The 15,147-nt window shown below is 45.2% G+C and overlaps 1 protein-coding gene across 1 annotated transcript in view; it reads left to right on the top strand.

Moving 5' to 3' along the window:
* cxadr (CXADR Ig-like cell adhesion molecule) overlaps positions 1–13,097 on the top strand; it is a 38,123-nt gene extending 25,026 nt beyond the window's left edge. Inside the window, exons 2-7 of the mRNA XM_086307770.1 lie at positions 811–983; positions 4,255–4,459; positions 7,454–7,609; positions 7,700–7,822; positions 9,243–9,381; positions 10,402–13,097. Of these exons, the coding sequence (XP_086163896.1) occupies positions 811–983; positions 4,255–4,459; positions 7,454–7,609; positions 7,700–7,822; positions 9,243–9,381; positions 10,402–10,684 (1,079 nt within the window). The 3' untranslated portion in view covers positions 10,685–13,097. The remainder of the gene's footprint in view (positions 1–810; positions 984–4,254; positions 4,460–7,453; positions 7,610–7,699; positions 7,823–9,242; positions 9,382–10,401) is intronic.
* Positions 13,098–15,147: the final 2,050 nt, after the last annotated feature.

Here is a 15,147-nt window from a genome sequence, read left to right as displayed (position 1 = left end):
TACATGTGTTTGATGCTATTTTGCAGTATTTTTAAGTGTAACACGTTTAAAGCACTTTTTCGCAGCAACATATTGAGATAATTTTTTTTTTTTAAGAAGTTCTCCCCCTGCTCGTTGGTTGGACGGTGGCAAGCTGTCAGAAGGATTTTAATACATTGAGGCGGCATGTGACAACTCCAGTCTCTATGGGCTGTGCTCCTGCTGGAGCTTAAATCTCTTATTGAATAAAAAATCTTAACCCAGATGATGTCGCCCTGGAAATTATGTTTATTCATTCTAAGAATAAATGCTTAAGAGGCTGCTTCAGTTTGTCGTTATTATTATCACCATTCGTTCAGCTAAGCTACAATCTGCTGCGTTAGTCTTGCTTTACATTGTGCAGATGTAAAGAATATATATATCTGAGACAAAGAAAGATACAAACATGACATGAATTGTAAAGAACAGAAAAGCAAAAATAATTTCTTTTGCTGTTTTATATTTATTTTTTGTTTTTCTGTCAGTAAATTTAAACCCTTTATGCTGTGATGCAGTGTTTTTAGCACAAGGCTTGCTCTCTTTACTGAAGCTTAGTGCAGTCACCCTTATCACAGACTCTAAGCTCTTTGGTCTCAGAATAAAAACTCCTGTCCTAATTATGAAAAACATGCTTTATTCTCATTTTTTCTTTCAGATGATGTTAAACAGAATATAAAGTCACCTCCAAAACTGTCAGTAAGCTCACAGTTAACAGCTCTTGCAAACGTAGTTGTCCTTGTGTTATTGTATATGTTGCCGTTTATGACTTTAATTAATGTTCTTTGCTTCCAGGGTTGACCTCAGGTCTAGAGATCACATCATCTTCAGCGTCTACGCCCACAGAGGCGGCCAGCGGACAGAGCGTGAAGCTGGATTGCCAGTTCACTCTGGCTTCTGAAGATTCTGGACCGCTGGATATTGAATGGAGCTTGGTGGCGTCTGACAACCAGAAAGACGACCAAGTGGTAAGTGTTCTAAAATGAAAATATGTGTGTGCTGTCCTTAATTCACGACGGTCTCTGGGCTATGAAAAGAGCTTGGGAAGCTTGAAGCCCTGACAGCACGTGGAGATCCTCCATTTAATGGCAGCCTCGTTCAGTGTTTAAATGTGAAGCCATGAGGAATATTAACTATGTCTGAATGAAAGAATGCCATCACTTTAACAGATGAAGCCAGCGGAGTGCCTGAAACAGCCTTTAGAGATGGTTTCTACTGTGGGACGGTCCTCTCCCGTGGCTCTCTGCTCTGCCACCTGTCACAAAGCTTTTTCATCCCTCTCTCCTTTTTTTCCTCCTTCCCTTGCGTTCTATGGCTTTTTTGTGAGCCAAATGTTATAAATGGGTCACAGCCTCATCATTAGGCATCTCTGTCCTCCACCCACTGTTGTTTCTGTCTGCAGTCCCAACCAGCCCCCCTCTCAGTCAGGTAGAACTGACTGTCTGCACAGTTTTGCCTTTAACTCTGTTTCTTTTTGCTGTGGCTCATTAGCTGGAGTGTGGGAGGAAATACACGTTCCTAGTATATTTGTGATTGTCATGATGAAAGCTCATTGCGAGCACTTTCAGCATGTCTCGTTTTTGTATGAACTGGCCTCTTCCTTGTGTCTGAATACAGCTGCAGAAATATATCAAATATCCCCAAAAAGCCTTTGATTCCACAGTTTATTGTCTTTATTACGTGCCATTTTGCTGGCTCCAGTGTCCACATGTGTTAATGTTTCCAAACCTTTGGAGGGATTTGGACAAGTCGGACGTCTCTCTCTGAACATATTTGTTCTCCTTGACCTATCAGATTTTTCTCGCTACATACGCACGCTCAGATTTGTGTAGCCGTTAACCAACGTGAAGTCGTGCGCACAGTAAATTCTTTGTAATTAGTGGCGTGTTAACTCCAAATTGCCATTTTTAATATATGTGACAGTGTTGAATAGAATTAGGCCAACCTGCTAAGAGCAAAGCTGCCGGGCCAGTCGGAGCAATGAAAGTTTTTAGCCAGAGGCTCAGAACCTTTGCTCACCTGAGCTGTGGAAATCCAAACAAAGGGAAAGGCTGCTGTCAGATAATATTTTTAAATGGAGAACTAGTCTGTAAGATCAGGACACAAGGCCGGGGTTGTATGGCATGTGTGGCATATGCCAGTGACCTCATTTGAAGCTTTTGTTCACATTAATGTGCTTTATGTTTGAGCTTTTCTCAGCATCGATGTAGTGGCAGCGCCTTTTATTTGACACATCCTACATATCGTCAGGATCTTTTTCAGGGTGGTGAAGCATAGCTAATGCATCCTGCTTTGTTAGGCCTCAGTGTGAGATGCCAGACATGCCTACAGTATCAGTCATTTGCATTTGGCTCTCATTGCCTGGCTACAGAGCTGCTGAAGGGAGGGCGTGCCCTGACTGAGTATTCACCACCAACGTGACAACAACAGCAACAGAAAACAATTACGAAACCTGATGTCAGCAGAGAAAGAGCACGCAGCTCTATCACACAACCTGCTTCCTTTATCTTTGAGTGTAACAGCAGAGCCTTTTGTTTGTTGACGTTATTGAAACGGGAATTTCTGTATATTGAAGGATTTGTGTGTAAAAATGTGACAAGGTTTGGTGAAAGTTGAATCGTTTCTATTCAGAAGCTCATGGACGTGTTTTGTTGGACATCTTCAGGTAGAGGTTGAGCGCTAACCTCGTGAATCGGTTTGAGCTCGTCCCCTGAAAGGTGGCGGCGGCAGCACGTTGAGCCATCCGAGCCAGCAGCCTCAGTGGGAGCGCAGAGACAGAAGGGTGCTCCCCTTCAGCTATGCAGGTTGTTTAGATCATACAGGTATTGCTGCTGTGTGCTTTGCTTCTCAAATGAGCTGCAGCTTTTCCTCTTTCACTCCCCGAGTAACAGCGTCACATGACGATGATGTCATCTCAACGTGTGCTCCGTGAAACTGGCCAGTAGAGCTCTTCTTACCTCTGCAGCGGCCTACCGTTCAGTCACATTGAATGGTAGGCCAGCTGGCGCTTGCATCGTTACACAGCCTACCTGTTGTGAGATGCAGCACTTCTGTCCTTCTCCAGCTGGTCTAGTCATTTGCCCTTTATGGTTTCATGATCTTTTTTTTTTTATTATTATTCTCAAGGTTATTGTGCAGTTTATTTCTTTATTATTTTAGCTGGAGGTGTGCATGTGCATAAGTACTCCCATCTGTGAAGTAGTTGAGCCCAAGTGAGAGCTCTTGTCTGGCTGAGCTCGGGGCAATTTAATTTCCTCTTCACCGTGGTCTCATCTCGCCCATCTCTGTTATTGCTGCTGATGTTGTGATCCCCAGTGAAGTCAGAAGGATAGGTTTTCCTCCCCTGAGAGCCAAGAGGAATTTTACCACAATTACCTGTTTACATGGCTAATACGTACAAGATGAACACAGCGGGCACTGCGAGTTCGCCTGTCTCGAGAAGCCAGGCGTCCAGTTGGGAATTGAGAGGCAGGGCGAGTCGGCGTAGGCACATTAGAAGCTCGCTGACTCGTTCCCTTTGTTTTGTGCCTTGTGCTTCCTTTCAGTGCTCTGCTTCCTCTGATAGGTTCATTATTCCTCCTCTCCTCCTGCCGCCTTAACTTTCTCTCTGCTCGTCTCCACTCTGGGGTATTGCTGTGTCTGCTGTTGATCATGGCACAGAAAAGCCTGCTGATGACTGTCTCCATGGAAATGTGTAGAAGATGCCAGCGTCTGTGAAAGAGACTGAAAATTCTTTTCATTGTTTGTGTTTCTTGTAGCCTCTGTTCTTTTTCTGTGTGTTTCTGTTCCCCCCTCCACTATCTGCCCACTTCTAGCTACAAAGCCTCTCATTAGCTCCACCTGGCCTTTATTTCTAGGCATTTCCTTGCTGCTTTCAAGACCCAGACAGTTGTGTGCGTGTGTGTGGTGAAGTGGTTGGATAGAATTGGGAGCTTTGTTGACACAGCAGGTGTTGATTTAGCTCCACAGTGCTGGCTTTGTTTGTTCCACCTTCATTCTTCTTACGCACAGAAAGGGCAAAACAGCAGAGGCTGGCAGGCTGAAGGGCAGCCAGAGATAAGAGACTGTCCTTTATTGCTTCTGTGCATTTCAGCTGGTTCAGTAAACAAAGCCAATGCTTGCAGGAAGTAAACAACTTTCGTCTCAGCGGCTTTGTTCACTTTCTTTTTCTAGCAGAGTCTGTTTTATGTTTTCTTTGGTTTAAATGTGAATCTTTCCTTTGCTTTATTTCCAAAACAGATCATTTTGTACTCTGGCGACAGAGCCTACGAGGACTACGATACACCCGTCAAAGGTCGGGTCCACTTCAATTCGCCCGATCCAAAGAATGGCGACGCCTCAATCAACGTTCTAACGGTGAAGTCAACGGACACCGGCACCTACCAGTGCAAAGTGAAGAAGGCCCCTGGTGTCCGCAACAAGAAAATGCAGCTGCTTGTTATGGGTATGTAGGACGCTCACATTAGCATCAGGCTAGCAGTGTCCTAGCACTGTTTTTCCCTCACAGGGTCAATTCTCTCTGCCTCTGCTGTGGAAACGCAGCAGATCATACGCCCTTTGTCCACTTTGGCTGTTTTGATGTAATCCTTCCTAAGAGAGCATGACCTTCCCTGTGGCTGTAGAGCATTGCCCCTACGCTCGCCGCGATGGTGTCTAAAAGGATTATTCAGACATTCGAAAATATTTTTTTCTGTATTTTACCCATTTTAATACCTGCTTTGTACAATTATAACGTCAGTCAGGAAAAGTTATGCTTTTCCACTTAGAAACCTTAATTAACGGCTGAGCTAGCGACTGCATTGCTAATTAATGAAAAATTCCACTGTTACAAATCAGGCTGAAAGGAAGTGAATGCGCTCAGCTGTTGTTTTTATTGCACAGAGTGAGATGGGTGACACATCATAGTTGTATAAGTCAGACGATTCAGTCCCGAGGCAAACACACTCACAGTGGCCTCACTGGTCAGTCATGATGTTGAAAGTGAATCGCCTCCCGAAACCAGCTCGCTATTTGCATGTGGGGAAAAACAGCCTACACGTGTAACACTAGTGCGTGTGTGTGTGTGTGTGTGCGTGTGTGTGTGTGTGTGCGTGTGTGTGTGTGTTGTGGGATAAGCTGTGTATTTAGCTGCTGTGGAAGCTCTGTTATCAGCACAGTTTCTGTTCTAAAGATAGGACGAGCTCCAGAAATGGCTGCCTCTCCCGCTGACGCGATATCGTGAAGAAAAGCGAGCGCACCGCACCGACTAGCTCAACCAGAAAAACACGAGTTGGTGAGAAGCAAACTTGTGATGCTGCAGCACAAAGCAGTTCTCTAATAAAAGGTGAATGCTGCAGATAATTTGGCCAAAAAATGTGGCAGCATCTGACTCGAGAGGCATCGACGAGGCCTTCGGGGGGGCAAACAGAAAAACTTAGTCACTGCTTGAGTCGTCGCTAATACGTTTGACTGCGCATATGCTGTGATAGCTTCTCCTGCCAGCTATGCTTCTACATTTTTCACCAGTGAGGGAGATTTTTAAATTCTCATTTATTTGAAATTTTGGTTAGTGTTTGAAAAAAACAGCCTAGTGTCGTATGAAACAGGCTGCATGCAGCACAGGCAGTGGTTGATCTTATGATGCATGAACCTGCTGTGTTTTATCCACCTGTTTCTACAGATCTGTTACAGTTACACTGCCTCCTGTTAAAGTATTAACGGAACGTACGCTGCTGTTCTAGCTATCCTCCTTATTTTAATCATTTGACTTGTTCATTCTGAGCTGCTGTGGATAAGGGCATCGGCTAATGAATAAACATGTAGTGAGGCTGAAATCCGGATAGCTTTAGCTGCGAGTGTTTGTGTGTGTTTGAGAGACCGCTCGAGGCTACAGGAGCTGACAGGCTGCTAGTTGTTGACCCCAGGGGTAGAGGATGTTAAAAGGAGAGGTGAGGACATCTTGCCTGCTCTGCATTTTACCTTGAGGTTGATGTTGTCACGAGGTGGATGGTCCCCAAGAGCAGGGCAGACGTGCACATGTGTGTCTGTGTGCATGAACATAAGCCGACCTGAGTATATCTACTGGGTTTTTGCTGTGGTTTGTCACGATCGCTGCCATGCGCGCACACATGCTCACACCTGCAGTGTACATGGTGTCCAGGTGCTGTGCACAGGGTAGCATGCCTCGTTGTGTATTCTCCTCCGGTTGCAGCAGGACATTGAAGTTAACAGGAGGAGAGTACCCACCTGCAGTTCAGCGCTGCACGTCAGCATCTCTAACAACTGTTTCTGACTAGGCCCCGCCTATGCTCTCGGCAGCCAATCACTCGGCCCTGCCCGTGTTCAGACAATCCTCATCACATCCAGCTCAAAGCTCAACAGCCGATCTCATTAATTCAGTCTGCCTGGCCCGCGAGTCGCTTATATTTCACTTTACCGTTCCACATTTAGCAAAGTTATTTGTGAAGCGGTGCATCTCCTGTCTGTAATGCATACCAAGATCTGTTTTTCTCTTTTCCACACACCTTGTGCACATAATAAATCTGTTCATTTAACGCAGTAGGGCCGCCTGTATCGCGTTGTCTCTGTGCTCTTCCAGCCTCCTTTTGACCTCATCATTCAGGAGAATGAAATCGGCTCAAAGGACAGAAGCCCTAAAAAAAGAGGAGCTGTGCGTTTCAACGCTCAGATGTGTTGACTTGACTTTCACCTTTAAAAGACGCTTTTAAAAATGTCATAACTCACTGACATTTACTGTGTGTGTGTGTGTGTGTGTGTGTGTGTCTGCAGCAAAGTGCAGGCCAGAGACTTGGGAGCCACGCAGCCTTGGCGTCCATCACTCTACCATCTGTCCATTAGCACCTGCTTCATGTGTGCTCTCCTGCTTTCTGTTTTACCCCCTCTAACCTCGCCCTGTCTGTTTATTAGATCGGGAGGGGCACTCAGTGCTGTCAGTGTACTGTTAATCCTTATGGTTATGCCTGCTAAGCTCCTCCCTTCCCGCCTGGCACCTGGTTCAGATCTGTAGAGCCCCGCTCCAGACGCCATTACAGCACCGTGAAGTCGGCGTCCTGACAGTGAACACAGAGCACAGTCTGTGGCCTTAGATTTCCTCTGTCCAAACATTACCCGTCACTTTCTCTCCCTCCTCTCACTCACCGCGTGTCTGGGCTTGTTTTCGAATCAGTCTCATCTCTTACCAACACCCCGACTGAACGACAGCACACGTGTGCTTGCGTGTCCACTGACGCAGCGCCTTTCTTCCACACGATTATCCTGAGTGACAGCTCTTAATAACTACAGATGTATCAATTACTCTGATTACTGCTCTAATTTGTCAGATGGGCGCTGCTTTGAGTGAGGGAGGAAACTCAACTTTAGAGCTACACAATACACAGACGCACACTGTAAGATTGGAAAATCACTGGGTTGGCTTCCTCTGCCTCTTTGCTCTCCACAGAGAAGCCGTCCAAGCCCAGGTGTTACACTGAGGGCTCCACACATGAAGGCAAAGACGTTGTGCTGAGGTGCACATCTGATGCAGGAAGCAAACCCATGAAATACAGCTGGGAGAAGACTACTGGCAGCAAAGTGCTGCCCGCCTCCTCAGTGCTGGGTAATGCAGCTTTTCACAAGGTCAAACCGTTCAAAGGTCCTGCACATAACTGTTTGTGTTTAACTCTGTCATTTTTCACTGTTTGTTTAGATCCTGTGTCAGGCACAGTCAACGTGAAGAATGCATCTGCCAGTGCATCTGGCACGTATCGCTGCACCGCTACCAATCGCGTTGGCGCCGAGCAGTGCGTGCTCGATCTCAGCGTGACAGCTAGTGAGTACCCAACCGTCTTAATTAGTGTCTATTCAGTCCATTTCACATGTAGAGCTTCCTGTATTCTGGTGTTTAATGATCAGGTTTGGAATAGTCGGAGCAGAAGTTTAAAAGGTTTTCCCAAGGTTATACCCCGTGAGCTGCTCTCGCTTTTAGGACAGCGTTTATACCTACATCAAGGGTGGGGAACTCGAGGGCCAGTGTCCTGCAGGTTTTAGACGTGTCCTTGATCCAACACAGCTGATTTAAACGGCTATACAACCTACTCAACATGTCTCGAAGGCCTGGTAATGAAAACAGTTGATTCAGGTGTGCTGACTCAGGGTGAGATCTAAAACCTGCAGGACGCCGAGTTCCCCACCCTGACCTATGTTAACAGTATAAACTGTTAAAAAAGGAGGAAAAATCAACACCGACCATCTTGTTGGAATCTTTAGGATGGTGAATATGACGACGTGCTATTTGTTCAAGACAAAAACAGGTCACCATGGCATTAAAATGTATTTATAACATAATTATAGATCGATGTCATTCTTCCTCTTATCAAGTTGTAGAATAGTCTGTAAATCTTTAAAACACGGGGGAGGACGTCAGTGATGTAAATCCTATATATAAACACTTTGCACCTTAATTTCTGTGCTTATTTGCTTTGTTGATATTCAGTAAAAGTTTCTGATTTTATTACTGATCAAATAATCTTCTTGCTTACAGGACAACTGTTACTTATTCTACTGACTCTGTCCTGTTTTGCAGTTGAGTCGGGCTTTGTTTGTTGTCTTGTTTTTATTGGTTTGTTCTTTTTAAATGTTAGTGTAAAAAGTGTTTGTGGGAAAACTGCTGTTGCTGTAGCGTGTGTCACTAGATTATGAAAAGTTTTCCTCAACATACAAAGTAAAGGTGAGTGCATGAAAAGCCTCCAAGGTTATTATAACAGGAAACGGATTGCCAGGTCAGCAGGTCAACCATCAGTCAAGTGCAAAGTCTGATGAATTCTGCCTTTGAAAGACGGAATATTAGAGCGACGTGTTGCTGCCGTGCAGGAACGTGGAGCCTTCATTTATGATGTTATTAGATTTCTCCATCGCAGCTTTTGTTAAATCTCACTGAGCCACAGTGTGTCTGTGTGTGTGTGTGTGTGTGTGTGTGTGTGTGTTAATGAGAGTGTGTATGAAGTACTCGTTCTTCTGATCGTCAAACACCACGCTATGGTTTTGTTTACATTTCACTGGAAACCCAGATGTGCTGTCAGCAAACACAGTTTCCATCACATGGATGCCAACAAGGATATTTTGTTCAGTTCAGCACGTTTCGTGTGTTTCATGTGATTTATGTGCCTGATTAGGATGACATGCTTGTTATGACTCACGAGTACTCTGCTACACCCAGCACCTTAACCCTCTCCCTTCTTTGTGTCGTCCAGTCCCGAATACTGCCGGCATCGTCGCGGGATCCATAATCGCTGTCCTGTTGATCCTCCTCATCATCGCCATTATCCTGTTCTGCTTCTGCCGTGCCCGTAACAGGAAAAAGTACGAGAAGGAAATCTGCAACGAGATAAGGTACTCGATGAGATTTGGCCCTCAGATGCACACAGCTCCAATCTGATGGATTAATATTTTGTATTACTGTCTAGTGTTTGGTGTGAGAGGTGGAGCGTGTCAAGGTTACGTAATGTTGGATTACAGGGGGCGCCAAAAATGCCATAGGTAACCTGTGATTATTGGTGTCGGCTCAGCGTGTAGCATGATTGGTAGTCATACACACACACACACACACACACACACACACACACACACACACACACACACACACACAACGACCGTGGAAATGGTTTTTATCTCTCAGCGTTTTTATTTTTTTTACCCCTCCTCAAATAAACAGCTGTGGTAATCAGTTTGAAAGCTTTGTTCGTTCTGTGCGTCCTGCTTCGTGTTGCTGCCGGCTGCCCTCCCCCTCAGCCCCCCCCTCCGCCACAGCCACCTACTCTAACTCCCCTCGACGTCCGACTCTTCGTCCGGCCTGTGGGCTCTGCACCATCGCTCTGCCGTGGACTGAATCGGTCTTACACCACAATGTGACACCGCTCGCGCTGTAGGACACAAAGGATTAGACCAACAGTCCTGTCTCGCGCACGCAGACACACATTTGTTGAAACGCCACAGCATGAAAGTACGGACTAAACAAGCGCCGGCCCCTCAGGCTCAGTTTGATTGAGCATTTAACTGGATTATTGCTGCTTATTAGCTGTTAATGTGGTGGCAGAGGGAGTCGAGGGCATGGCTGTGTTTGGATGCTCGGCTCAGTCTCTCCAGGCTTTCGCAGTCGGCGTGACTGAGCTGCGGAGACGATGCCTGACCAGCTGACTTCAATTATTTGCCCTTATTATCGAGTCAAGTCATGTTTCATTTTTAAATGACTCGCAGTCGATTCGTTATGTTCCTCGCTGTTCCTACCTGTGGACTTTCTCTTGATTTGCAGGGCATCACAAAATCATTCTCAGTGTATTTGACACCAAGTCCACGATGACGAGTTTCCAGGTTTGTTGTCTAAACGTGCTGCTGTCTGTTTCCCCCCCTCAGAGAGGATGTGCCCCCTCCCAAGAGTCGCGCTTCAACTGCTCGAAGCTTCACTGTGGCCAGCCAGCGCTCCTCACTGGGCTCCATGTCGCCTTCCAACCTGCACGAGTATGCCCTGAAGCCTCAGTACGACAAGATTCCCTCATCAGAGGAGTACGACAGGCCTCCGAGCCAGGCTCCGGTGCTGCCGCCCTCGGCCGGCAAGATGGCCGGCTACAACCTGAGTCGCATGGGGGGCATCCCTGTCATGGTTCCTGCCCAGACGAGGGACGGTTCAATCGTCTAGCGGATCGTCTTCACGGGAAAGGACTGTGCAAAGAGAGGATGGAACGGAAGGAAGCGGGACAAAAGCTGGGATGGATGCACTCGCCTGATTTTTAGCTCTTTATTATTTACATACGGGAATATTCTCTGCTTATGGAGACCCGGCTCTGCTGTGGTGCTGAGAAGAGAATTTGAGTTGTGCACAACAGAGTAAATGAAGTTTTTATCAAATGCAAAAACATACAAAAAAACTTTTATGAATTTTGTCTCCTGGACGTAAAGTTAGCGTGGGTATAAAGCAGACCGGCAAAGTAAATATCTATTGTATATATGCATGTTTTTTTGTTTAGTTTCTGTTTCCTGTCTGTTTTTTAAACATACATGGCCCCTGCTGTAGAGTTGTACTGTATGTTTAAAACAGATCCAGGCCCCTGAGTGGCCTGCTGTACAGCTGTATGCATGCATGTATAAAATTACAGCTGTGTGTGCGTGAGCGTGTGTCTGTGAGGCAGTATAAGTTTCTCTTTCATTTGCTTTCTTTAAAATACTAAATAACTGTTTGATCCAGTCTTCACTCCTCAGAGAGGCTCGTTAGGAGGAAAGTCACAGATCTGGTTTAATCCCTGCACCGAGTGCACCGACTGCTTATGTGGGTCAGCCGTTTTCTTTCCAACGCTTCTTCTGTTGTTTGAATTGTCCACTGTGGGGTTGGCCAGGGATTTGAGGGTGGACATGATTGGCTGGCGGCGAGGGGGAGGTTCAGCCGAGCAGATCTTGTGATTGGGTGTATTATTGCTTCTTGAGTGAGCTTGAAAAGGAGCAGTGTCCATCCCCCAACTCTTCTCCAGAAAACTTTGAAGAGGTGTAGAGAAATAACGGAGGCCGCTGGACAACAAGGTTCACCGAGCACTCGGCGCTGATTATGTTTGACTGTCCGCAGGCCTTTAACCACCCAAAGGACGTGTAGGCGTCCCGAACGGGTTAAACACCAAGTTTGAATTCATTGGTAGTAGCTCACCCCCCTCAGAGCTGCCACGTATGCAGTCCTCTGTATCTGAGGTGCATTACAAGGAGCCTGTATCTTAATTAACCTTCTCTGTGTGGTTAATGTGAAACCTTTTGTGGCTTAATTAAGATGTTTTTTAATGATGTAAAGCAGGATGAAGACAGTTCCCACACAGAGAAACAAATGGTGAATATTCTGTGTGTCTACGTTATAACCAGTCCAAGTTTATCTTGCTCTCAGATCCTGTGAACGTTGGTGCAGTCGGTCGGTTTAAGTTGCCACAGTGACGTCGGCTATTTAATTCCCATTCTTCCAAAAATCTCATCTTCTATTTTCTAAGAAAAATAAAGGCAGTAATTTAGCAGGAAAAGCGTTTCTTTTCACTCTGACGCCTTATTGTACTCCTCGTTTTAGCCTTACAACTTCTCCTCCGTTCACTTCCTCACAGCTCAGTATTGATGACTTCTATCGTGCCTTGTTTTCCCAGTTGAGTTGCGTTGTAGCGCGTCTGCCACTGGTGCAGTAACATCGCCCTGCATGGCCGCCAGTGCCACGACATCAGAAGAACAATAATCTATACGCAGCCTGTTTTGTACCTTCTGTTGTCCCACTCCCACTTACCTCATACGATTTTTCCCACGGCTTGCAAAACCTTTACGACTGTCTTAAACCTATTTTTTTATTCCAAAAACATGATTTTGTTCTTCTTTTTTTTTAAACTTGATTTTAAACCTCAGTAATTGATGTGCTTTTTAAGAAAAGAGACAAAACAGCTAAATGGCTCTGGCTGTACGTATAAATATTTTGTCAAAGTAACCCTATCTAATCGCAACAAAACGAAAGATGTAAAGACGACACTGTCTATATGGATGTTTGTGATGCTCTGCTGTGCTTGACAAATCTATATCTAGGAGGGGGTTAGTGCAGAGAGCGTGTGCGTCAGGTTTTCGTGTCTGAATCCCAGTATCTAAGAGGAGGTGACAGCTGTAGAAAAGTCTTGGCCCCTGGACTGCAGATTTGATGTAACACCAAGAAAAGTGAGATGTGGGCCTGTCTAGACAAAGAATTACATCTGTCAGATCTACTTAAACACTCTTCTGTGTGCAGGTTTGTGTGTGCAAGAGAGAACTGGCTGATGTGTTGCTGAGGGGAGTTTGTTGTGGGCCCTTGTAGGATTCTCTTTAGACCCTTCACCTGCTGGCAAAGTGTACAGAGCTCACAGAGGGGCTCCTGCTACTGTCCCCCTCTGTGCTCACAACATTAATAACTAATATTACTAACCGTACTAACAGTAGCTTTGAAATCAACCTGCTAATACTATATGAAGATCTACTTTTGAGGTTTGCACATGCGTGGAAACCACTTTTCTTTTGTGTGTGTATCATTTGTGCTTTATTTTTGAATAATAAAAGTCCATGAAATAAGGAAACGCTTGGCTGTTGTCGTTTTTTGTTTCTCTGAGCACTAAAACGTTTATCTCCCGTCCAGCTGATTGTGATTAATTTCAGGCAGTCGCTGAGTTCCACCCCTTACACCAGGTGAGGTGACTTTCTAACCGCTTAATGACCGCCATTAGTCAAAGAAGCAGGCAGGCGGCGATTGCGCCTGCCATTTCCACTCCACGCCGTTCGAGCTCAGAATAAACACGCAGAGGTTTGAGCCCACCTATTCTGTGCGCCACTTACATCGACTCATCGTCACTCCCTGGTTGCGCCGTTCGGTCTCTGGCATCTTTGCCATTTGTTTCCGTGTTTGCTTAGCTTTTTCAATTACAGCCAATTTCCTCCCTTAGTTAATGTGGTGGGTAATTACGTTTACTGCAAGCCTGCACTAATCAAACTTGTGCAAAATTTGCTTCCTAATTAAGTATGCTGAATGATGTGAAACGCCTGGGTAACAGCTGAGGCACACATGTTGGTGTCGCGTCTTTCTATTGCAATCACTGTCCTCAGCCTCTTTATACACTTAACATGCTGGTGATCTTGACATGCGGATGGATCAATAGATGATTATTAGCCAAAGGCTACACCGCGTGCAGGCTGTGGGCAGGTAGTCAATAACCAGACTAAAGCACTTAGCAGCACTGCTAAGTGGACGTCCATCGCTGTAATTGGATGTCAGTAACAGATAGGGCCACGGAGCATTGATCTGTGGCGAGTCCGAGTCTCCCGTGGAACCTAATAGCTCCCCAGCAGTTGTGCACATCGGGGTGTGTGCAGCTGCACTGATACCAGCGCAATCTCAGCCACCTTTACAAATGGACGTGACTGGATGTAATGGCACTTTTATGGCTGCGCATTCCAAACATTCATTAAAAGGACATTAGTGATGTGTGCTAGTGCACGTGTAGAGATGAGATTTATGGAATAAGCGCTGTTCTCTCATTGAATTAATGTACAAAGAGTCATACATCATCAGTCTCCTCCAGCCCAATATCCATTTGTAGCATTTTTTACCTCTTGTCCTCATTCACATAGCTGAGGGGAGAGAGTGGTGGTGCACTGAGCACCTGGGGATTTGTGCCTGCCTCCCACTTCCCCGGCCCTCCCCCCACCTTCTGCCTGGCTAAGGTATTAATTGTTTGTACAGATAAAGGAGGCTGAATGAAATGAAATGAAAGTAAAACCGAAGTCCTCTTATGTGCCCCAGATAGACATATACCCAGTATAATAAATGCTCTTGGTCCTCTTTCAACGTTTGTAAAACCATCTGTCAGGAACTTAGGGATTATCCTTGATCCTGCTCTTACGTTAGATAGTCATGTTAAATCTCTTGTTCGGTCTTGCTTTTATCATTTAAGAAATATTTCTAAATTGAGCTCTATTATATCCTATACCGAACTGGAGATTGTTATTCATGCTTTTATCTCTTCACGACTGGACTATTGCAATTCCCTGTTTACTTGTTTAAATAAAGGTTCTTTGGAGCGTCTGCAGATCGTTCAGAATGCTGCAGCAAGACTTTTGACGAAAGCTTCTAAATTTTCACATATAACACCGTTGCTCATGCAGTTACATTGGCTTCCTGTTGAATTTAGAGTCCAGTTTAAGATTTTGGTTTTAACTTTCAAGGCTCTTCAACAACAAGCACCACTATATATCATTGAACTTTTACAGCCCTATGCCCCTAGTAGGTCTCTGAGGTCGAGTAGTCAGGGCCTACTTGTCATTCAGTATACGAGACTGAAAACTAGGGGTGATAGAGCTTTTGCTACTGTGGCCGCCAGACTGTGGAATTCCCTTCCTCAGGACTTACGATCCGCTGATTCATTGATTACTTTTAAAAAACAGCTAAAAACACATCTTTTTAAAACTGCCTTTTGCTAACTTTGTTTGTATTTTGTCTTTTTAATCTGTTATATCTTGTAAAGCACTTTGTGATCTCTATCTAGAAATGTGCTATATAAATAAAATTTTACTTACTTACTTACTTACTGGTACAGCAGAAAAAAAACACCAAAAAACCCCTCATTGGTTCTC

The sequence above is a fragment of the Aulonocara sp. 'chitande type north' Nkhata Bay genome, linkage group LG10 (assembly GCF_057382095.1).
Source record: "Aulonocara sp. 'chitande type north' Nkhata Bay isolate Kocher_YH1m ecotype deep benthic linkage group LG10, A_spYH_male_GT1.1, whole genome shotgun sequence".
In the NCBI taxonomy this organism is placed as follows: Eukaryota; Metazoa; Chordata; class Actinopteri; order Cichliformes; family Cichlidae; genus Aulonocara; species Aulonocara sp. 'chitande type north' Nkhata Bay.
Note: the sequence above shows the minus strand (reverse complement) of the source record. Positions and strands in the feature narration are given on the sequence as shown.